This window comes from Saprolegnia parasitica, assembly GCF_000151545.1.
Source record: "Saprolegnia parasitica CBS 223.65 unplaced genomic scaffold supercont2.38, whole genome shotgun sequence".
Lineage (NCBI taxonomy): Eukaryota > Oomycota > Saprolegniomycetes > Saprolegniales > Saprolegniaceae > Saprolegnia > Saprolegnia parasitica.
In genome coordinates this window covers 232,443-251,072 of record NW_012156432.1, presented here as the reverse complement: position 1 = coordinate 251,072, position 18,630 = coordinate 232,443, and the positions used below count along the sequence as shown (strand labels likewise).

At 59.3% G+C, this 18,630-nt stretch overlaps 10 protein-coding genes across 10 annotated transcripts; 1 reads left to right on the top strand and 9 right to left on the bottom strand.

The window, feature by feature from the left end:
• Nucleotides 1–428: 428 nt before the first annotated feature.
• Nucleotides 429–1,293, bottom strand: SPRG_08550 (hypothetical protein; the record flags this gene model as incomplete). The annotated part of the gene is made up of 5 exons (XM_012347791.1): nucleotides 429–542; nucleotides 577–680; nucleotides 739–1,033; nucleotides 1,081–1,185; nucleotides 1,258–1,293. 5 exons carry the CDS (start codon nucleotides 1,291–1,293, stop codon nucleotides 429–431), a joined length of 654 nt encoding a protein of 217 aa, XP_012203181.1.
• Nucleotides 1,294–1,993: 700 nt separating this feature from the next.
• SPRG_08549 (hypothetical protein) lies at nucleotides 1,994–4,116 on the top strand (the record flags this gene model as incomplete). Its single annotated transcript, XM_012347790.1, has 1 exon — nucleotides 1,994–4,116. One exon carries the CDS (start codon nucleotides 1,994–1,996, stop codon nucleotides 4,085–4,087), a length of 2,094 nt encoding a protein of 697 aa, XP_012203180.1. The 3' UTR covers nucleotides 4,088–4,116.
• Nucleotides 4,117–4,170: 54 nt separating this feature from the next.
• SPRG_08548 (hypothetical protein) lies at nucleotides 4,171–5,815 on the bottom strand. Its single transcript, XM_012347789.1, has 5 exons — nucleotides 5,565–5,815; nucleotides 5,051–5,526; nucleotides 4,853–4,995; nucleotides 4,385–4,805; nucleotides 4,171–4,329 (listed from the first exon to the last, which is right to left on the bottom strand). The coding sequence occupies exons 1-5, from the start codon at nucleotides 5,767–5,769 to the stop codon at nucleotides 4,216–4,218; spliced, it is 1,359 nt and encodes a 452-aa protein (XP_012203179.1). The 5' UTR covers nucleotides 5,770–5,815; the 3' UTR covers nucleotides 4,171–4,215.
• Nucleotides 5,816–6,131: 316 nt separating this feature from the next.
• Nucleotides 6,132–7,395, bottom strand: SPRG_08547 (hypothetical protein). Its single transcript, XM_012347788.1, has one exon. The coding sequence runs from the start codon at nucleotides 7,355–7,357 to the stop codon at nucleotides 6,188–6,190; it is 1,170 nt and encodes a 389-aa protein (XP_012203178.1). The 5' UTR covers nucleotides 7,358–7,395; the 3' UTR covers nucleotides 6,132–6,187.
• A 764-nt stretch (nucleotides 7,396–8,159) lies between these two features.
• Nucleotides 8,160–9,013, bottom strand: SPRG_08546 (hypothetical protein). The gene has a single exon (XM_012347787.1). It carries the CDS (start codon nucleotides 8,978–8,980, stop codon nucleotides 8,186–8,188), a length of 795 nt encoding a protein of 264 aa, XP_012203177.1. The 5' UTR covers nucleotides 8,981–9,013; the 3' UTR covers nucleotides 8,160–8,185.
• A 231-nt stretch (nucleotides 9,014–9,244) lies between these two features.
• SPRG_08545 (hypothetical protein) lies at nucleotides 9,245–10,270 on the bottom strand. The gene has a single exon (XM_012347786.1). The coding sequence runs from the start codon at nucleotides 10,216–10,218 to the stop codon at nucleotides 9,277–9,279; it is 942 nt and encodes a 313-aa protein (XP_012203176.1). The 5' UTR covers nucleotides 10,219–10,270; the 3' UTR covers nucleotides 9,245–9,276.
• Nucleotides 10,271–10,660: 390 nt separating this feature from the next.
• Nucleotides 10,661–11,663, bottom strand: SPRG_08544 (hypothetical protein; the record flags this gene model as incomplete). The annotated part of the gene is made up of 6 exons (XM_012347785.1): nucleotides 10,661–10,823; nucleotides 10,867–10,963; nucleotides 11,009–11,037; nucleotides 11,083–11,351; nucleotides 11,393–11,510; nucleotides 11,562–11,663. The coding sequence occupies 6 exons, from the start codon at nucleotides 11,661–11,663 to the stop codon at nucleotides 10,719–10,721; spliced, it is 720 nt and encodes a 239-aa protein (XP_012203175.1). The 3' UTR covers nucleotides 10,661–10,718.
• A 107-nt stretch (nucleotides 11,664–11,770) lies between these two features.
• Nucleotides 11,771–12,606, bottom strand: SPRG_08543 (hypothetical protein). Its single transcript, XM_012347784.1, has one exon. The coding sequence runs from the start codon at nucleotides 12,601–12,603 to the stop codon at nucleotides 11,818–11,820; it is 786 nt and encodes a 261-aa protein (XP_012203174.1). The 5' UTR covers nucleotides 12,604–12,606; the 3' UTR covers nucleotides 11,771–11,817.
• A 1,036-nt stretch (nucleotides 12,607–13,642) lies between these two features.
• On the bottom strand, nucleotides 13,643–16,037 carry SPRG_08542 (hypothetical protein; the record flags this gene model as incomplete). Its single annotated transcript, XM_012347783.1, has 7 exons — nucleotides 15,221–16,037; nucleotides 14,907–15,164; nucleotides 14,685–14,861; nucleotides 14,559–14,636; nucleotides 14,374–14,514; nucleotides 14,181–14,330; nucleotides 13,643–14,128 (listed from the first exon to the last, which is right to left on the bottom strand). Exons 1-7 carry the CDS (start codon nucleotides 16,025–16,027, stop codon nucleotides 13,643–13,645), a joined length of 2,097 nt encoding a protein of 698 aa, XP_012203173.1. The 5' UTR covers nucleotides 16,028–16,037.
• A 1,444-nt stretch (nucleotides 16,038–17,481) lies between these two features.
• On the bottom strand, nucleotides 17,482–18,337 carry SPRG_08540 (hypothetical protein). The gene is made up of 3 exons (XM_012347782.1): nucleotides 18,025–18,337; nucleotides 17,860–17,979; nucleotides 17,482–17,815 (listed from the first exon to the last, which is right to left on the bottom strand). The coding sequence occupies exons 1-3, from the start codon at nucleotides 18,284–18,286 to the stop codon at nucleotides 17,541–17,543; spliced, it is 657 nt and encodes a 218-aa protein (XP_012203172.1). The 5' UTR covers nucleotides 18,287–18,337; the 3' UTR covers nucleotides 17,482–17,540.
• Between the last annotated feature and the right edge of the window lie 293 nt (nucleotides 18,338–18,630).

Genomic DNA, 18,630 nt, shown 5'->3' with positions numbered 1-18,630 from the left:
GGACGGCGGTGGGTTGACCATGGCGATCTTCTCGAAATGGGGGACCAACGCACGCTCAAAACCGCCCAACGGCAACCGACGCAGAAGAAACCGAGCACATGCATGCATTTTCGAGCAATTAGCGAGGCGTGGCGCTAGGATCGTCGCTGGGGGTCGTCGTCAACCAGTAGGCAGCGACGGCGGCGACGCGGACGAGCAAGGGCGGGCGAGTCCGGCGGAAACAGAAAAGGCCAAGCACAAGCGTGGCGAGGAGGACATTGTGGCGCCGCCTACGCGAGAATACCATCATTCATCGCCGCTCCTCATTGCAGAATGGTGGTGAAGGCCGAAAATTCCCCTGTACCAAGGCGAGGCTGCGACGCGCCTAGCCAAAATTTACAGGGTGTCGTGCATCGCTACACGTGGCTCGTACGTCGCAGGCCAAATGATTAAGCCAGTGTCGTCGCTTGCCGCCGCCCCTTGCTGCTTGGGTGCGTTGTGGCGTCTGCTGTCGGCATCTGGGTTCGGCTGTCGGACGACGATGGCGTCACCAGTTGTTGGCTCTGCGTCGGGCTGCATGGAAGGCGTCGAACGCACTTCGACCGACTTGATGCGCGCTGGCAGCGCTGGCTCGAGGCTGGATATGTCCTCAATGGGTGCGATCTCACTGATGTCTTGCATGACACACTCTGTGACCAACGCTACGAAGACGCACCTTGCCACTACTGTACCGGGCCCCTCCCACTCGTGTGACCGCACACTCCCACTGCGCAAGCGGGAGGAAGACGCCATCCTCGTCCATGGCATCGCGCCACGTCTCGTCCGCAAAGCTGCTGGACGCACTGCTGGACCCGTCAGCGCTCTCGTCGCTGCTCGAAGCCTCGTCGTCTTGACTGTTCTCTTCCTGCTGTAGCTTCTCGAGGGCCCGACGGGCCACAGGGTCGACCCAGACGCCGTTGGTCAAGCAAGCGTCACACACACGCTGGAGACCAAGAAGCCCGTACACCTCCCGGCGGGTCGCGGCGCACTCTGCGCATACGACGTTGCCACAGCCCTAAATGGACGTTGGCATGGCTGCTACACGCACCTAGTACCACGTACGCGGCAATGGTGGCGGCGCACAAAGAAGCCAAATGCCGTCGCACACCGTGCGCACGCGTGCACGTCCTCGTCGCGGACCCACTCGACAGCATACGCCTCGCCCGGCTAATCCATCGATCGTATGTAGTACATGCATCTCAGGAAGCGATCGGCAGCCTATCCATGTCGAGTCATTACCTTGACGTCTCCGGCGCCCAACGTTGGACGACGCATGCGATCTCGTGGTCGTCGTTGAAAGTTGAAACGCTTCAGTACACCGTACGCTCCGCCACGCGCTGTACCGTACGCAGGATGGACCGCAAGACGATACACGTCCGAGGAAGCCGCGTTGTATCGTTACATCTACGGGTATCTTGCACGCGTCGCCGCAGTATCCGATCGGGCGACGCGGCACAGTGGCGTCGCGGCGCAGGAAGCGGCGACTTCTTGGAGGCAGAGAGGTCCGGGTCCCGCCCGCTGGCCCGCCCGTGCTGGCGTGTTCCGCCTAGGACGCCGTCGCTCCTCCCCTGCTTCAATCCCACACGCCGCGTGACACCGCCGCGTACACGGCAACGTCCCAGGAAGGCGGCCGTTACCGCTGGCGTCGGGCAGCAAGAAGATCGCGATGGCCAAGTGACTTGCCCGCGGCTGCGACGGCCTGTGGCGCGAGGGGCCGAGACGAGACAGCGGTATACAAAAGAATCCAATACAAACCTCAAGTGGAAAAGTGTGATTTAAAAAGAAAGGCACGATACACGGCCACTCGTGTTCGGGGGGAAATCGACTTGCGGTTTGTATACGCGGGCCTAATGGCCACTCAGCGTGAAGCGCTTGCGTGACACGGTGGCATATGCTACTCTTGGGTTTTGTATGCCATCGCGGACGTTTCACTTTGCATTTGGCCGCACGCCTTAAGTGTTGCAATAAGAACGTGATGGACGAGCACGACGGGAAGCCGAAGCGGAAGGCGTCGGCCAAGGCCAAGGCGCCGGCGCCGAAGAGAGCCAAGATAAAGAACCCGCTGCCGGTCCAGGTCTCGGAGAGCCCGCCGCTGCCGATTGACACCGACCTCTCGGGCCAAAAGTGCTCGTACCACGAGTGCGCGAACCGCGCCAAGGTCGTCCAGAGCTTTGGCATTTTCTGCAATCGCCACGCAGTCGTGTTTCCGTGCGGCTTTCCCGGCTGCCGTGAGAAGGCGCCGACCAACGGCACGCGCTGCGCCAAGCACGAGCACCACAAGCTCGGCCTCGACGAAGCGCTCTCGGCGCGCTCGCAGAGCATTCCGGTATGCCGCACGACCGGCTGCTTTAAGAACGACCAAGGACGAGGCTACTGCCGCGGGCACGAGAAACTCATGATGGCGACGGGCCAGCTCCCGCACGCGATCAATAAGCGCCGCCTCAACAGTGCGTACACCATGTGCTGCTACCCACACTGCAACAAGCACTCGCAGCGCAACCACTTGTGCCGCATCCACGGCAACGAGCTCATCAAGCAAGCCCAAGCCTTTGCGCAGCAATCGACAACCGAGTCGTTCGACGCCGTCTTGCAGCGTCTCCAGCGCGAGCTGCGCCGCTGCACACACCCCGGCTGCGAAAAGAACGCGCAGCGCGACCGCCTCTGCACAACACACTTCCACATGAAGGACACGGCCGAGAAAGGGCTGCCCAAGACCGACTTGGACAACTTGACGGCCAAGGACAAGGTGCTCAAGTTTTGCTCGGACGACAAGTGCACGCAGCCCGTGTACTGCAATTGGCTCTGCAAGCAGCACTACGAACAGAAAGAGAAGAAGGGCAAGCACGCCCACAACAACAGCAACAGTAGCAATGCGCAGCAGAAACAACCCGCGCCCAAGAAGAAGCCGACGCCGGCCAAGAAGCCCGCGCTGAACGACGACCTTTTCACGCTCACACCGCCGCTGACGGCCCAAGCCGCGTCGATGGTCGAGCTCTTGTACCCACCCAACAGCACGGCCGCCAACCCGAGCCATACTGCGAGCCACAACAACAACAACAACAACAACCACAGCAACCACAGTGGTGCGAGTGGGATGAAGGACACGCCCGTCGAGATGGCACAGCTGCACTTGGACGAGCCGACGTCGTATGGCCACAAGAAGGACATCGAGTACCGGCACGACGCGCACAAGCCACCCACGCACAGCACGTCCATGAGCTTCCAACAGCACAACTCGTTTGCGCGACCCACGTACGCGCCGCGCTACGCCATGGGCTACGACTACCTGCCTGGTCCGCACGCCACCAACGAGAACCAGAGTTTCAACGTCCAAGAGTACGGCCGGCACTACCCGACGCTGCTGCCACCCTCGACGCGCCTCTGCGCGAGCGCGGGCTGCAACCGCGACGTCACGTCGAGCGGCAAGAGCATGTGTGACGTCTGCCTCAGCGTGCTGACGCAAGTGCATGCGTTCTCGCCGACGATCCATCCGTTCGGGACGCACACGCCGTCGTACGAGCCGAGCAGCCACAAGCCGAGCTCGACGAGCTACGCGTCGTGGCCGCAAACCCCCTACTTTTACGCCGCCATGGACAGCAACAAGAACAACGACTACTACACCAAGCCCAAGGCGGCGTGTCGCTTCCGCGGCTGCCAGCACACCACCAAGCTCGACGCCGCCGTCTGCGCCGAACACGCGCAGGCGACATTTTGTACGGCGGCCGCGTGCGAAGAGGTGCTATCGTCACCGGGTCTCTGCGGGCTCCACGCCATGGACAACCAGTGCTGCTACGAAAACTGCGCGCAGAGCCGCCTCTCGCAGGTCGCGTGCGTTGAGCACGAAATGGCCGCGCAGTGCACGCACCACCAGTGCGCCAAGTTTGCGGCCAAAGGCCACAGCGTCTGCTCGATGCACCTCAAGAGCGTCGTCGGCAGCTGCAAGCTCTGCCTCCTCTACGACGTTCCGTGCGCATTGGCGACCGGCAACGAGAACGTCGCGATGCTGCACCACAACCACGCTTCTCTGCACAGCAACCCGCACGCGTCCGGTCACAAACTGTCTTTCTAGTCGTGTTTTCCATGAAGAATAATCTCGAGCCGTTTTGATGTTTTTCGTCCCGACAGGTCGTTTGGACTAGGATCGTCCATATTGCCGTTTGGTGGTCGCGTCATCAGGATAATTAGGTCTTAGTTATCTTAGCGCAGCACCGAGTGCCCAAAGAGGAACCGAGCAATGTGCAAGTACGTTGGCTTAAAGTGCGTCGACGGACTCGACATGATGCATGCCATCGAGAGGCAAAACACGAGCACCTACACGATACATGGATACCTTGATACGTTGATACGATTGGACGCAATCATGTACCTCGGCGTGCTTGATGCGCAGGGCGCGCACGAATGGCTTGTGCTTGAGGACGGTCCAGAGGATCTCGAGACCCCGTGCGGCGCAATAGAGCATGAGCTCGATCCGGCGCTTCGGGTCCTCGAAGAAAAGGCTCAGGCCCGAGAGACTGCCGGCGATGAGCCCCGTGACGCCATAGTCGCGGTGGCAAAGATTGCGCGGAATGCAGATCGCGAGCTTGACGACGCTTTGATACGACGAGAGGAACGCCGACGAACGCAACGTGGCATAGGCCACGTGCAAGACGGATGCGATTGGCGCGGTCTGAAGCTTCTGGGAGCGGAAAAGCACGAACGGGATCGCGTGCACGGGGAGGTAGACCTTGGCTGCGCGCACCATACCGCCCGAGACCAAGTCTTTGACAGAATGCGTGAGACACGACTCCCTATCAACTCGTTCAGCGTCCGATATCGTCAAATTGGCAACATGTACAAGTGAAAGTGAGGCTGGCACGGCCGGAACGGGATGAGCGCGCCCGTCGTCGCGTCTGTATCGCTGCGCCAGCGCTGGCGGATGGCGTAGTCGACGCCGCCGTGCGTCATGTTGCCGAGCTGCAGAATCCAGTGATAGTACCCCTAGCATCATCGTCGGTTCGTCGCTGCATATCGGGAAGAAGATCGCATTGAATACCTTGGGCAGCAGCTCGGGCTGGAAGAGCGCGCCGTAGACTATCGGTGCGTTGCACAAGCCAAAGAGGATCTCGGTCATGTACTTGATTGGCACATGACACGTGTCTTGAAGAAACTTCTTTGGCTGCTCGGCGTGCCGGAGCACAATGTCGAGCATGCGGATAAAGATGTAGAGCGAGATGACCGGGCGGCGCGACGGCGCGTCCACAAGGAGGCTCAGCCCGCAGACAGCGCCCGCGATCGCCTTGTTGATGCGGTCGTCGTGGTGCACGCCGCGCACGCGGTTGGCGACCACCTCGGCGGCGCGGTACGAGCCGACCATCGTGCCGACGAAGAGCCCAAACCGGATCGAGTCGGCTTTCGAAAGCAGTCGCAGCGCGTCCGCGTACGATGCCGTGTTCATGCCCCACTTGCGCGACGCGAGGAGGAGCGCAGTCGCTGCTTTGGCGCCGTACGCATACAGGAACGCACGCAGCGCTGCCTTGACCGCGCGCTTGAGCTGCGCAACCTCAGACTTTTCGACTCGAGGCGCTCGAGCCGCGCCTTGGCCTCGCGCTCCTTGGCGTCCTTGCGCTCGAGCAGGTGGTTGTGCTTCTCGAGCACGGCCGGCGTCAGCGTCAGCGGCTCGGAGGATGGCAGCTCGAAGAAGCTCGAGTGGTTGCGCAGGATCGTCGTCCGGGCGCTGGGCTCGCCGAACACGGCCGAGTACACGCGCTCCATCGTGCTGCGTCTTGTTTGCGAAGCGAGCTTTGACAAAGACAGGAAGATTCCGCGTATCCGGACTACATCCGGATACGATCGGCAAACGACAAATCGATGGCCGGTCGTCATGCGTCATGCGACGCATGATGATGATGATGTGCATGGCAACATCATTGGGCTTCCTCGTGCTACTCGCCGTTGCTTAAGGAAGGCAATGCGAATGGGCATGTGCCAGGTAGGTCAACGGCTCACCCCTGAGGTCAATGCGAACCAAGCTAAGATCTGAGACGCGTCCACGCCAACTTCAGATCTGAGAGGCTCCATTGATGGCGCAAGGTGACCGATGCACGCTGCATGCAGGCGAGACACGACCAGAAGAGCACGTGTGGACAGACGTAGATTAAATATAAGGTTCGTACGAGGACACGCATGTACATTAGAGGGTCGTGTCCCAGCCCGACCACGCGGCAGGGGCGGGCTTGGCCGCGGGCTTGACAGGATCGACGCTCGAGTGGAGACCCGTCAAGTCGATTTCTTCGTCGTCTTCGTCGTCGCCGTTGCTCGAGCTCACACTCGTGCGCGACGCTGAGTGCTGCTGGGCCGGTCCCTCGGACGTCTCCGGGGCTACATCGTCCGGGAGGAACTGTTTCATGGGCATCGGGTCGTCCTTGTCGGCCAAGAAGCTGTCAAAGTACACATCGTTGCCCGCGGGGCGGCGCAGGACGGGCTCGGACGAGAGGCGGTTGAGTGTGCTCGCGCTCGACGACGAGACGTCGTACCGGAACTCCGGTTGGGGTGCTGGGGGTGGTTGCGGGCGGGCCATGGATGACTCGCGCGACGAGAAGCGCTCCTCCATTTCTTCGTTGGGCACCGAGAAGCGGCCAATGGACGTGGCCTTGAAGCCCGGCTCGGACCGGATCGCGGCGGGTTGCGGCGCCGTGTTCATGACGGGCGGCGGCCCCGAGACCGACCGGCGCATGCTGTGGAAGCCGCGCGGGTTCACGGACGCAATGTCGCTGCGCGTCGACGTCGGCGTCGTCATCGTGTTTTCGCGCACAAACACCGAGTCGCGCGGGACTTGGTTCTCCGGGAGGACGGTCGCGTTCTGGAGAAGGAAGCGCAGCACGAGCGTGACGACTTGGCCGCCGCACGTCGGGCACTTGGGCGACGGGTTGAAGACCTTTCCGACGACGAGCGACACAAAGTTGCGGAAGGCTTGCATGCGGTAGTTGACGACGACCTTGGACTTGGACGAAAAGTAGTGCTTCTTGGGAAACTCAAAGTCGGCGACGACCTTGGCAATGTTTTCGCAGCGTGGGCACGTCGGCAGCGTGTCAAAAAGGTCGAGGAGGCTCTCTTTAAACTCGAGAAAGTCCGTGTAGCGGCGCTTCGACTCCTTGATGACCGACGTAGCACCTCGCCGGACGAGGATGCGGTAGTAGGTCACATTGTCGATCGGGCTCGCGTTGAGGATCCACGTCTTGATGTTCATGTCGTCAAGGCCCATGGTGGTCTGCGACGAGAAGCGCGGAGAGCCCATCATGGAGCTGCGCGAGTTGGTCTTCAGGAGGCGCTGGCTGCTGCTCATGCTCATGGACGTCGTCATGATGGCGTCCGTTCGAGTGGGCACGGATATAATTGAAGAATGCCACTGGACGTTTGCAATAAAATATATATTCAATATTAATATTGTATTATAATTCAAAAGCAAACCAGATTCCCAGGCAAGTGTCGTGCGAGAGAAAAAAGTACGGACCCCACCGTGTTCCAGAGCGTGAGGTAATATTATTACTCCGGGCGCACGCCATGGGCTATGCCACCGTGGAACGGACAGGGTCTTCCCTCGTCGCGACATGCTCATGCCACCTTGCATCCCTCGACAACACACTGCTCAAAGCTCCAATCTCGAGGCATTTCATATTCAATATTCTCGAGCGCGCTCTGCGGGAGATGCCGCGGTCCAGGAATATTTGTCGGCAGTGATCGGCAGGCATGATGTGATAGCGTACACCGTACATTATGTACGTGTATATTGTATCTTTGTATGAATGTACAGTACGTACGGTACGTACAGGTTGAAGCACGGCACTTTCGCACCGTGCGTCAAATTTGCAGACGCAGCTTTTCTTGGCCGGTCGCCGCGAATCTGGCAGCCTTGCCACGCCTTTGGCACCGAGACACGTGGTGCGAAGATGGCGAGCGTGGTCATGGGACGGCGCCCATGGTCCGTCATGGCGACGACAGGCCATGGACGACGGGCGCTGTCGCGACGACGTCGCGCGAGGTGAGTCACGCACGACTCACGGGATAGCCAGCACCGAACGTGCGTCTGATAGTAGGTGATCGAATGGTTGGCGGCCGCGCGATCACCGTTGCAATTTAAACAAGCACGCATGCATTACGAGAAGCGTAGTTACACGAGTGCGATGCCAGACTACACGGCAGCCACTTGGCGATGGCGCACCATGGATGCGGACGACGGCGAGAGGGTCATCCCGTCGGTCGCCGTGATGGGTGGGGTGTACATGGGCACGCTTAGGTTCGAGAGCGGTACGCGTTGGACCTGAACGACCTTGACGATCGTACGACCTCGGTAGCACTCGATCTTGCTCGCGGACCGACAATACTCGTGAAAGAAGCGGCGCGGCTCGAGCGAGTTAGCGATCGAGTCGAGCGTCGCGCCGGCTGTTAGCGGGGTTGCTCCATCGAGCAAGAAGGCTTTTGTGATCTCGAATGCCTTTCCGCCGCAAATCTGGCATTTGGGGGTGGATGTGAAGGTGTGCGTCATAATGCAGGCGAGGAAGCGAGCGAGCTGGAGCGAGCGCTCGTAGACGACCTTGTCCGAGTGCTTGAAGACCTTCTTGCCCGGAAACGGAAAGCGCTCGATGATCCGGCCAAAGCTCACGCAGCCCGGGCACCGATAGCGCGTAAAGCGCACGCAGCTAAAGAGGCGCTCGCGCAGCGTCGCAAAGGCCGAGTAGCTCTGCGCCACAGACCATTGCGTCTGCGTGCCCAGGTGCAGCGCGTGTATGACGTACTTGGTCTTGCCACTGGCGCGCAGGTGGTCGACGATGTAGAGCTGCACCATCGAGACGTCGGACGGGCGCATGACGTGCGAGGCAAGGACCATGAGCGCCGACGCAGGTGACGGCGCTCCGTCGTCGTCAGCATGCACAGCCTCGCTCCTGAGCAGCGGCGCTTGGTCGACGACGTCCTGGCGGGGGCTCATGGCGGCAGCCTATTTCCGACTGCGGACGGCGATCTTGTATTTTGTGGATTTGGATATCTATTTTTAGATACAATTGTACCATGGCGTTCGCGCATCTTCCGGATACACTATCCGGCGACTCGGGAACGTGGCGCGACTTCAACATGGCGGCTTTCTGCGCAACGTCGTTGGCGTTGGCATTTGGGATGAAGGTCGACCTACACTGCATGCAGAAGCTTAGACGACGGTTGGACTAGGCTAGTGTCTGGTGAAACGCAACACATTGGTGGATCGAGAACCGTCATCGTCGTATTCTTTTACAAGGCCGACGCTCCCACGGCACCATCCAAGGAGGAGACGGTCGGCATCGGATGGGTCGGCGGTGCTGCGATTATCGCCTCGGCGGCTAAATCGCTTTCACTGGCCGCCCGATTCCGTTGATGGTAGTGCATGGTGCACAACTGGTTGTAGCGCGCGTTCTTCTCACAACCCACCGATTGGCACCGTCGCAGCTTCTTCTGGAGCACGTCGAGGATCTCTTCGTACGTCTGGTTGGTCAGCCCTTTGTCGACGACCGACTTGGCTTGGAGCACGAGCTCTTTTCCATGCTTGCAACAAAACCGGTTGCGCTGCGCATGCTTTGTGCACTCGGGGAAGCAACACATGGTGAATGCAATGTCGACTTCGCGGATCTTGATAGCGAGCTGGCCCGTCGCGATGAGCAGCTTCTCATGCGCTGTGCAGTAGCCGCGGCCTTGGCGCACCTTGTAGCAGCCGTCGGTTCGGCACGTACGCGCCGTTTGGGACCGCGCGGCGAGCTCGCGCCGCATCGACTGCGCTTGATCAGCGTGCTTGCAACACATGGAGGACCCGTCGGGGGCTTTCTCACGACAGCGCGGAAAGCCGCAAGGCACCGTCACGGCGTGCCGACTACAAAAGTGACCGTACTCTTGAAACACCTTGGCAGCATGGCGGCACTTGATGTGCTGACAGAGTATTGTCGTCGAGGCGGAGAAGGTTGTAACGGAGCTCGTCGCGGCCACGGAGGTCGGTGCCATGCCCGCGTGGTCTTCACAGTAGCCGTCATCGTTGCAGCTCTTGGGACATCCATGTACGGCGCACATGAAGATCGTGTCCAAGTTGACTTCGATCACGAGCTCTTTGAGCCGCTCGTCAAAGAGCGACGACGACGACGAGGGCGGCTCAGGCTTCCACGCTACGTCCATGACGTCGCTATACTCGCTAAAGCCCGGCTCCATGATCGAGAATGCGTATCTTCTTCACGCGCACTGAGCTTCGACGCAGCAAAATATGTTCGATGTGCCCGCGAAAGATCGCTCGTGATTCAAATTCTCGCATCGGATTGGCCAAGGGAAGCATGGAAGATCTCTTTGTAGCGCCCTTCCAAGATGCGTAACGAGCCAATCAAACAGCTAGATTAACACCAAGATGGTGTCGGTTTCTATGAACTACGCCAACGCTGGTGTCGATGCACATCAGCACACGAGCCAGCTACGTTTGTCCACAAAATGTCATAAGAATTTATGCAGTGGATCAAGCGGCACAGAACGAGTACATCTCCACTACCTAGCTACTTGCTGTCGGTCTGCACGTTGACGACCTCTTGGCTGCCAACTTCATTTGGCACACGTGTGACGTACATTATTATGAACACACATTGCAGTAGGTAGAGTCTTTGGTCTCTACTGTTCCCATCAATCATTCATTTCATGTACTCGTCGATAGTGTGCCGTTTGCGCTATTGCTGGTGTCCTTTCCACGCCCCCTTTTTCCCAGGTAGTCGGTTCGTCAAGCCCGAATGGTCGATGATCTCACTTCGTCGTCTGTCAATGGCTTGTGCAAACTACAGTCTTTGAGTAAATATCCCCTCGCGCGATGAGTCGCACCGTTCGGAACGAGAGCGCGTTGATATAGTCGTCCGAGTGGCTCTTGCCAAAAAGCGCGGTCATTTCGTCTTCCATGTTGTTGCCGTGCTTGAGAAACCTACTTGCATCCCACAAAATCCTTCACATGCAAACGACGACGTACAGAATGTGCATCGCATCGTCCATCGACACCTCGCGTAGCAATTAGCTTCCAAGGCGATGCCATACCGTCCATACCTTGCCGTTGACGTCGCGGTCGTACATGAGGAAACACGTCAAGTAGAACAAGTCGGACGGCTCCAAGCACGACTTGTCGGCTTTGCAGCGCTCAAAGCTGCGTTCGTACTCGTTCCAGGAGATGGCACCGTTGAGACCGTCGTTGACTTCCCAAATCAGATCTTCGACTTCGGTCATTGTCTTGGGGTACCCCAGCTTTTCATAGACCTCGAAGAGCGCCGTGCGCTCAATCGAGCGTGCAAAGAGGCTCGCATCTTGTTGCGCAACCTCTATCCTCGGCGATGAGCGTTGCATCCACACAGCAATCGACCTCGGAGCTGCTGCCGCTCGCTCTGCGTCGTCGCCCACTTGGCATCGAGCCGCTTCATTTCCAACGCGTTGGCGTCCGAACCGTTGGCACGCAGCTCAGCCATCTTGGACTCGAGGCTCTACGCTAATGCCATGAACAAGGGCCGTGATGGACGACGACAAGTCCGCACGAGGAGCTTCCGCGTGAGTCGCTTCTCGGGTATTTCAATCGTGAGCGTGCGAAAGACGCGGGTGAGCTGGATGTTCTCGTCCAGCGTTCCATGCGCCGCCATGGTCGTTTCACAAAAAAGTGAGCCGATATATTTCATCGCACCGTTGACCCTAAGCGTGATACCGGTATGCTGCAAACTACTGTCCAGTGTGGATTATTGCCAACGACAAGAGGAGAAAAGACGATGTATTACAGCACTGGCGAGGAGAAGCGCACTAGTTTTCATAGTCCGTGGGCAAACCGCGCTTGAGCGCGTTGAACATGTCGGCGCCGACGCCTGTCTTGGTAAACGTCTGGAGGCCGACCTTGAACTGGTTGGCGACCTCCTCGGACGCATACGAGACGTTCTCGATGCCCGCCGAGAGCGCGGCGACCTGGATCTTGCATGCATGAACGGCGTAGTACATCCAGAAGAAAGCCTCGGCGATCGTTGCACCGCCCGTGAGGAGCCCGTGGTTGCGCAGAATGAAGAGCTTGTTGTCTGGGCCCAAATCGGCCTTGAGGCGCGGCTTCTCGCCTTCCGAGACCGCGAGGCCTTCGTAGTCGTGGTACGAGACGCCGGCGCTCATGGCAACGTGGCTCAGCTGCGAGATGGGAAGCAGACCAAACTTCATCGACGAGACCGCCGAGCCTTCGATCGTGTGGCAGTGCATGACGCACTTCATGTCGTGGCGGCACTCGTGAATGCACGAGTGGATGACGTAGCCGGCGTGGTTGATGTCCCAGCCCGTCGAGCCGCGGTTGATGTAGTTGCCCTTGATGTCGATCGTCACGAGGTTGCTCGCGCAGATCTCGTCGTACCGGAGGCCGAGCGGGTTGATGAGGAAGTGCGCGTTCTCGACGTCGGCGTCGTCCGCGCCGTTGGGCACGCGGCACGTCAAATGGCCGTAAATGACTTCGTCCCAGCCAAACTTGTGGAAGAGGCGGTACGCGGCCGCGAGCTCGCAGCGCAGCGCCCACTCTTCGTCGCTCACGGGGTGCGGGAGGTCGTTGCGGCCCATCGAATTCGGTTCTGCCTTCGACGACCGTGCCACCCAGCACCGCCTGTCGTATTGCGTCATCATCCGGATGCGACGCGAGGCCATTGGTTGAATGTACATCAGGGTGTTGGGACACGCGCCCGAAGATCGCGCCATCAACTTCAACTTGTGCGATCGTCGCGGCGAGTAAGATGGCGGCGTGTGATACCGGTATACTAGCGAGGAGAGTGGCCCGTGCGGCACCATCGCCTGGGCTTTCAAGCACAGGTGTGCGCAAGGTGGGCGTCGATGCGGCCGTGCTCGTCGGCGGCAGCAGGCCGTTACCGTGCACCCTGCTGCATAGATACTACGAGAGCGCGGGAGTTGATGCGCATGGCAACCGCGCGCGGCAGACAAGATCAAATGAACGAGATCTGCTTGGCAAAGATGGATGATGGCTCATCGAGTACTAGCGCTCCTGCTGCGCGTGTCATCCACCGACCGACATGGTGGCAAGAAGAGCCTCAACAAACACGCACGGGATGATTGCCACAGGATACACTGTCCTACTGCGTGGCGAAGGACAGTATAGACTGTAATGCAATGATAGATCTGCCTGAAAGGTCATCTAGATTCGACATCATAGTCGACTCGTGCTCGTGGCCGTACAACCCAAACGGAGTCCGAATCGCTAGCCCAGCGTCATCATCCGGGCGGAGCACAAGGTTGAGATGGTGATCATTGTAGATCACGCCACGCACAAACGCTGCTCTCCGAGGCGACCACGGGTCTGAGGTTTGTCCCAACGTCCTGGCAGCCTTCTTTCGCAAACGCCTTGAGGCTTGTGACCGGCGACGCACTGGATGGGGTCTCACTGCGGTCGTGGGGATGCACGGACGAGACGGCAAGCGCAATCATCCGCCTAACCCAATGCCAAAATGACCACCAGTACTTGGTGCCTGGCTGCATCGAGTGTACAGGCATTCGCCATGCCGAGACGTGGGTTACTCCTAACCCGCCAACGCAACCCGACGGCAAGCAGAGACCATGGCAACGGTTGTGCGGGACCGAAATGTGGCGTTCAAAGGGCTTGGTTACTACTGCTCGCATCAAAGACGACGTCAGGTGACTTTTCAAAGCCAGGTCGCGTATTGAACTCGTCCCATGTGGCGAGGAACTGGGCGAGCTTGGGCATGTCCGTGTGCTGCGGGATGAAAAATGGTGCCGGTGCCATTTGTGGGCGCTGTGCGTAGTATGCTGGCGGCGGCGGACTCGCATACATGACGTGTGGCTGGTAGCTCAACGCGGCTTGTTGCCGCAAAAGTCCGTCCAATTTGCGCGTTCCATCGAGCATTTGGCGCGCTTCGAGGCGCTGCTTTGCGAGCTGGAGCTTGTCTTGGTGCAGCTGGTAGGCCGACCGGTCGAGCGCGGCCTTTTCCCGTTCAAGCGCCTCTCTCTTCTGGTCGGCGTCGGTCGTGCGTTGTTTCGTCGAGGCCACGAGCTGGTCGTACTTGATCTTGAGCTCTTCGAGCAGCACCTTCTTCTCGTCCAGCTCTCGCACGACTTGCTATCAAGCCCCTCGTGCATAGAGTAGTACGGTGGAAGGAACACAATCCTACCGAATAGTTTTTGGATTTCTCGAGTGTTGTGGCGCTGAGGTCGAGGAGCTCGCGCTTGCGACGATTGATGACGTCTTCGTCGCGCGTGAGCTCGAGGAGTCGGGTGTTGTTGGACTTGGCCAACGCTTCGACGTGGAGCTCGTCGTGGACCTAGGTCACAACACTTGTATATTGAACGCCCGTGCGGACGTACGAGCTTGAGTCGTTTCTCTTCGAGCTGCGTGCGAAGGGCCTCGAGTTTGCCACGCTCGTCGTCGAGTCGGGCATTCTGAATCGCCAGGCTTGAGAGAAGCTGCCGCCGTTGCTCGTCGATCGCGTCGCGCTCTCTGTAAATCTACGCTAAATGTATGGGACCTCTTGCGGATTTGTGTGGCGGACCTTCATGGCTTCGTCTCGGATGCGCGTATCGGCGCGCTCTTCAGCCTGGATGCGCAGCTCGTTGGCCATTGCCAAGCTCTAAACCATCGCGTTCGACTACTTCTTTTTGTCTTTGAGGGGTAGAACCTTCTCGTATCGCTCGCGCTCGCGCCGAAACGCGGCTTCGAGGTCCTTCTTCTCTTGCAGCACGGCAGCCTCAAGCTTCTCGAAGCGTTCGCGCTGGGCCTCGACGATGAGCCGGTGGTTCTCGGGCAGCGCAACCTTCTCGACGTCTCGTTCATTCAAGGTCTTTTGCAGCGTCTCCTACACCTGGTGTCAGAGGACGGGACGGGAGTGCAACGAGCAAACCTGCATGCATTGGAGCTGGATCGCACATCGCTGCTCGACGACTTGGATCGCCACCCGGTGGTCCAATAGCGCCTGCTCGTACTTTTGCTGCGTCGCCTGCCGGGCGTCAACGGCGGCTTCGAGCTTGGCGTTGCCGCTGTGCAAATCACCGAGGCAATTCTGGTACATTTCGGAGAGCTGCAATTGACGCTCTTCCAGCGTGCGTCGATCGCGCTCCGTCACCTCGAGTTTGGCGTGGAGGGCTTCGCACTCGGCCACCTAGATGGCAACCATTGTGTACTTGGTTGGTTGCGTGGTGCGCTGGTGTGTATCACCTTGGCCACGAACGACGCCTCGAGCGTCACGTACTTGAGCTCGAGGTCGGTGAGCGCATTCTTCGTTGTCTGGAGCAAGAGCTCGTGCTGGAGTCGGCGCTCGTCGGCCCGCTTCTTCTTGAGCTGGAATTTCTCCTGGCGCAGTCGCTTCTCGTCGAGGTGCCGCTGTTGGGTGAAGCGCAGCTCGTTCTTGAGCTCACTCGCCGCACGCAACGCCATGGCATGCTCGTGCTTGAGTGCCTCGTTCTCATCGAGCAGCTGCGCTTCGAGTTGCCGAATGTACTTGTTGGAGGCACTCGTGTTGGTCACGGCAGGAGGCGCCTCATCGATGCGCTCGAGGATTCTGAGCTTTCCGGGCGACTGCTGCGCGGCTTGCTGCTTGAGAAGGAGCACAGGGTCGGGCGATGCGTGCGTTGGTGACGGTGGCCGCGTCGGCACGGAGAGGTTGACGTGGTGCCGCGGGCTGCTCGCGCGGCTGTCGTTCTCGAACGACGCATCGCCGTAGGCATCCGACTTGGCGGCTTCCGACTTGGCGTCGTCGTTCTCAAAGTCATCGTCGTAGTCGTTGTCGTACTCGCTGGTCTCGCTTTTCGGCGGCGGTGGCGCTTTGACAGGCGGGGCTCTCGGTGGCGGTGCTTTCGCCTTGGCCTTGGGCGGCGACGGCGTTTCAAAGTCGTCTTCAAACTCGACGCTGTACGCATCGTCGTCGCGGTCTTGGACGCTAAAGTCGCCATCGTCGGACGCGATCTCTTCCGCCTCTTCGTCGCTGTCCATTGCGCGCTTGCAACTGCTAGCACGAAACGGCATGCAAAGACCATGCGCTCCATGCACTAGTACGTGCGAGCTACTGCGACTCGTGCTCCCAGCCCAACGCATGTACTACATGACGATTGCTCAATCGTGCTCGGTGGCTGCATACCGCCGTCGTCGCGGCCCTTCCTCCAGCCTCTCGCGATGTATCTGCAAGAACGTCGCTTCTCGCAGCTCCACGACAACAATGTCATACTGCAATGCAGGCGCGGCCATGCGCTACTTTCGGCGAAGCGCCTGCATGCCCATGCTAGGTTCCCTTTTGCTGTTTACCGGTCTGCAGTCGTCGCCGCGCCTCGGTCGTCTCGCCGCGATATCTCTGTCTAGCGGTCGTTTCACCGGATGTTAGCACGCATGGCACCTTGCCACCCATCGCATGCACGTCCTGTCTTCGACGCAGCGACCATCGGGACTGCTGCGGTGCGTACCGGCGGCCCTCGCGCGGCCGCGGCCGGCGGCGGTGTCGGCGTCGGTGCATGATTGGTGCGAGAATGGCCAATCAGCGCACGGAAGGGGTAGGTGGCCGGATAAAAGGACGGAATATCCGGATATCGTTGACTGGTGCAGAATATGCAGTGGTTGGTTGGCTTGCATCGGCTTTGGGGAAGCGGCTTTGGCGATGTGTTATTTTTACAAGGGACGAAGAACGTAGAAAGCAATATGCAGATTTTCGTCAAGACTTTGACTGGCAAGACCATCACGCTCGACGTCGAGCCCTCCGACTCGATTGACAACGTCAAGCAGAAGATCCAGGACAAGGAAGGTATCCCGCCGGATCAGCAGCGCCTCATCTTCGCCGGCAAGCAGCTCGAGGATGGCCGCACGTTGAGCGACTACAACATCCAGAAGGAGTCGACGCTCCACCTCGTCCTTCGCCTGCGTGGTGGTGGTAAGGTGCACGGTTCGCTGTCGCGTGCCGGTAAGGTCAAGAACCAGACCCCCAAGGTCGCCAAGGCCGAGGACAAGAAGAAGCAGCGTGCGGGCCGCGCCAAGAAGCGCATCCAGTACAACCGCCGCTTCGTCAACGTTGTCGCCAACGCCGGCGGCAAGAAGGTCGGCCCCAACTCGAACGCCCCGAAGAACTAAGTTATGCGACATACACTCGTCCTTTGGCACGCGCTCGAGCGGCGCGCGTTTGCTTTCTAGCCACCCAATCCTTGTAATACACCATGATTCGGTCGCGATGCGGCCGGCATGAACTCGGCCTCCGTGTTCCGTCTCTACGTGTCGTTCTGTGAAGACCGTCTTTGCGTTCCGAGCCAGAGTCCTGCATTCCTAACATCGTGCCGCCGCTGTCTGCATAGGTTGCCTCCTCGCCGCGCCCATGCTAGTGGTCGAATCGTACATCAACGCGACTGCATGTGTAAGATGAGTCCTGTCTTTGACTGGTTTGAGGTGCGGTGCATGAACGCCGGTCGTCGAGTTGGACGGCCACACGGATGATGGGTAGGAAGAGTAGATGTTAGATGCAGCGAAAACCGCTCGATGGAGCTTTGGATGATTGGCGTGATTAGACATGGTCGGCCGCATGCTCTTCGACGAGATCCAAGCAGTTTTCGACAAAGAACTCCTTGTCAAAGGCGGCGCCGCCTTCGGCGAGGAAGCTGCCGCTGTAGACGCGGAGGAGCTCGGCGTCGTTCTTGCGCGCGAGCGATTTCAGAACCTTGTAGTCGCTCTCGCTCGGGAACGCGCCTTCCTTGTTGAGCTGACTCAGCACGCGCAGGAGGTCCGACCCGTCCGTGATTGTTGTCGGGTCCACGACCACGGGCGTCGACGGCTTGTACTCTGTTCCATTCATCGATGAGTACAAGAGGCACGCAGAGGCGTACCTTCGATCTCACTCGGGTTCTCGGCGAGGGCTTGGATGAACGGCGCAATGTCTTCCTCCTTGGGCACGATCACGGCGAGGACCTGGTTCGGTCGAACGTTCTCGGCGCCGGCAGGGACGACTACAACGCAGCATTAGCCAACCTCACTAGACTTGGGTCGCGTACAGATCTTGGCGAGGTAGCCCGCGTCGTCCGTCTCCATGCCAAAGATGAGCTCGGGGGTCTCAATGTCGCAGAGCGGACCGCCCGGCCCGACCTTCTGGCCCTCCTGCTTGTACCACTTGACGAGCTTGGAGCCTTCCATGACCTGCGTGAACTCGATGTCCATGAGGCGGAACTTGATGTGGTTGGGCAGCTTGGACGCGTGGCACCACCGACGGCCAAGAAGCGACGCCATCGGCGCAGATCCACGGCGCAGGAACATCATCGCTTTCGTTCGACTTGAGGAAATGGCCCACGCGATCGGCTGCGACGACGCCATTGATTGGTGCTTTCTGCTGTACACCGGTGTACATACGTGGTCCTCCAGAAACACGCAACGGCCGACGCTATGCAGCTCCTTCGAAGCGCAATTCGAGCCGAGAGGATCATACTACAATATATAATTGCTGCCTACTCTGCGCATGCATCGAACACAGCGAAGTCCTCGAATATAACGTCCTCTTCATCGACAGAGTCCGTCGTCCCACATTGGCGTGCCTGGATGCGGAGAATGAACAGGTCGGGCAATACCGAGACACACATGGTCCATGAAGGCGACGACAAGCAGCA

What these genes read in the sequence shown, in the direction of transcription:
- SPRG_08547 (XM_012347788.1), bottom strand. Translation starts at nt 7,357, where the DNA reads ATGACGACGTCCATGAGCATGAGCAGCAGCCAGCGCCTCCTGAAGACC.
- SPRG_08545 (XM_012347786.1), bottom strand. Translation starts at nt 10,218, where the DNA reads ATGGAGCCGGGCTTTAGCGAGTATAGCGACGTCATGGACGTAGCGTGG.
- SPRG_08548 (XM_012347789.1), bottom strand. Translation starts at nt 5,769, where the DNA reads ATGGAGCGCGTGTACTCGGCCGTGTTCGGCGAGCCCAGCGCCCGGACG. An exon ending in TGCCAGCCTCACTTTCACTT is followed by an intron (nt 4,806 to 4,852) that starts GTACATGTTGCC and finishes ACGAGTTGATAG; the next exon opens with GGAGTCGTGTCTCACGCATT. An exon ending in TGCGCATCAAGCACGCCGAG is followed by an intron (nt 4,330 to 4,384) that starts GTACATGATTGC and finishes TGTATCGTGTAG; the next exon opens with GTGCTCGTGTTTTGCCTCTC.
- SPRG_08546 (XM_012347787.1), bottom strand. Translation starts at nt 8,980, where the DNA reads ATGAGCCCCCGCCAGGACGTCGTCGACCAAGCGCCGCTGCTCAGGAGC.
- SPRG_08540 (XM_012347782.1), bottom strand. Translation starts at nt 18,286, where the DNA reads ATGATGTTCCTGCGCCGTGGATCTGCGCCGATGGCGTCGCTTCTTGGC. An exon ending in GGGCTACCTCGCCAAGATCT is followed by an intron (nt 17,980 to 18,024) that starts GTACGCGACCCA and finishes GCTGCGTTGTAG; the next exon opens with TCGTCCCTGCCGGCGCCGAG. An exon ending in GAACCCGAGTGAGATCGAAG is followed by an intron (nt 17,816 to 17,859) that starts GTACGCCTCTGC and finishes TGAATGGAACAG; the next exon opens with AGTACAAGCCGTCGACGCCC.
- SPRG_08543 (XM_012347784.1), bottom strand. Translation starts at nt 12,603, where the DNA reads ATGGGCCGCAACGACCTCCCGCACCCCGTGAGCGACGAAGAGTGGGCG.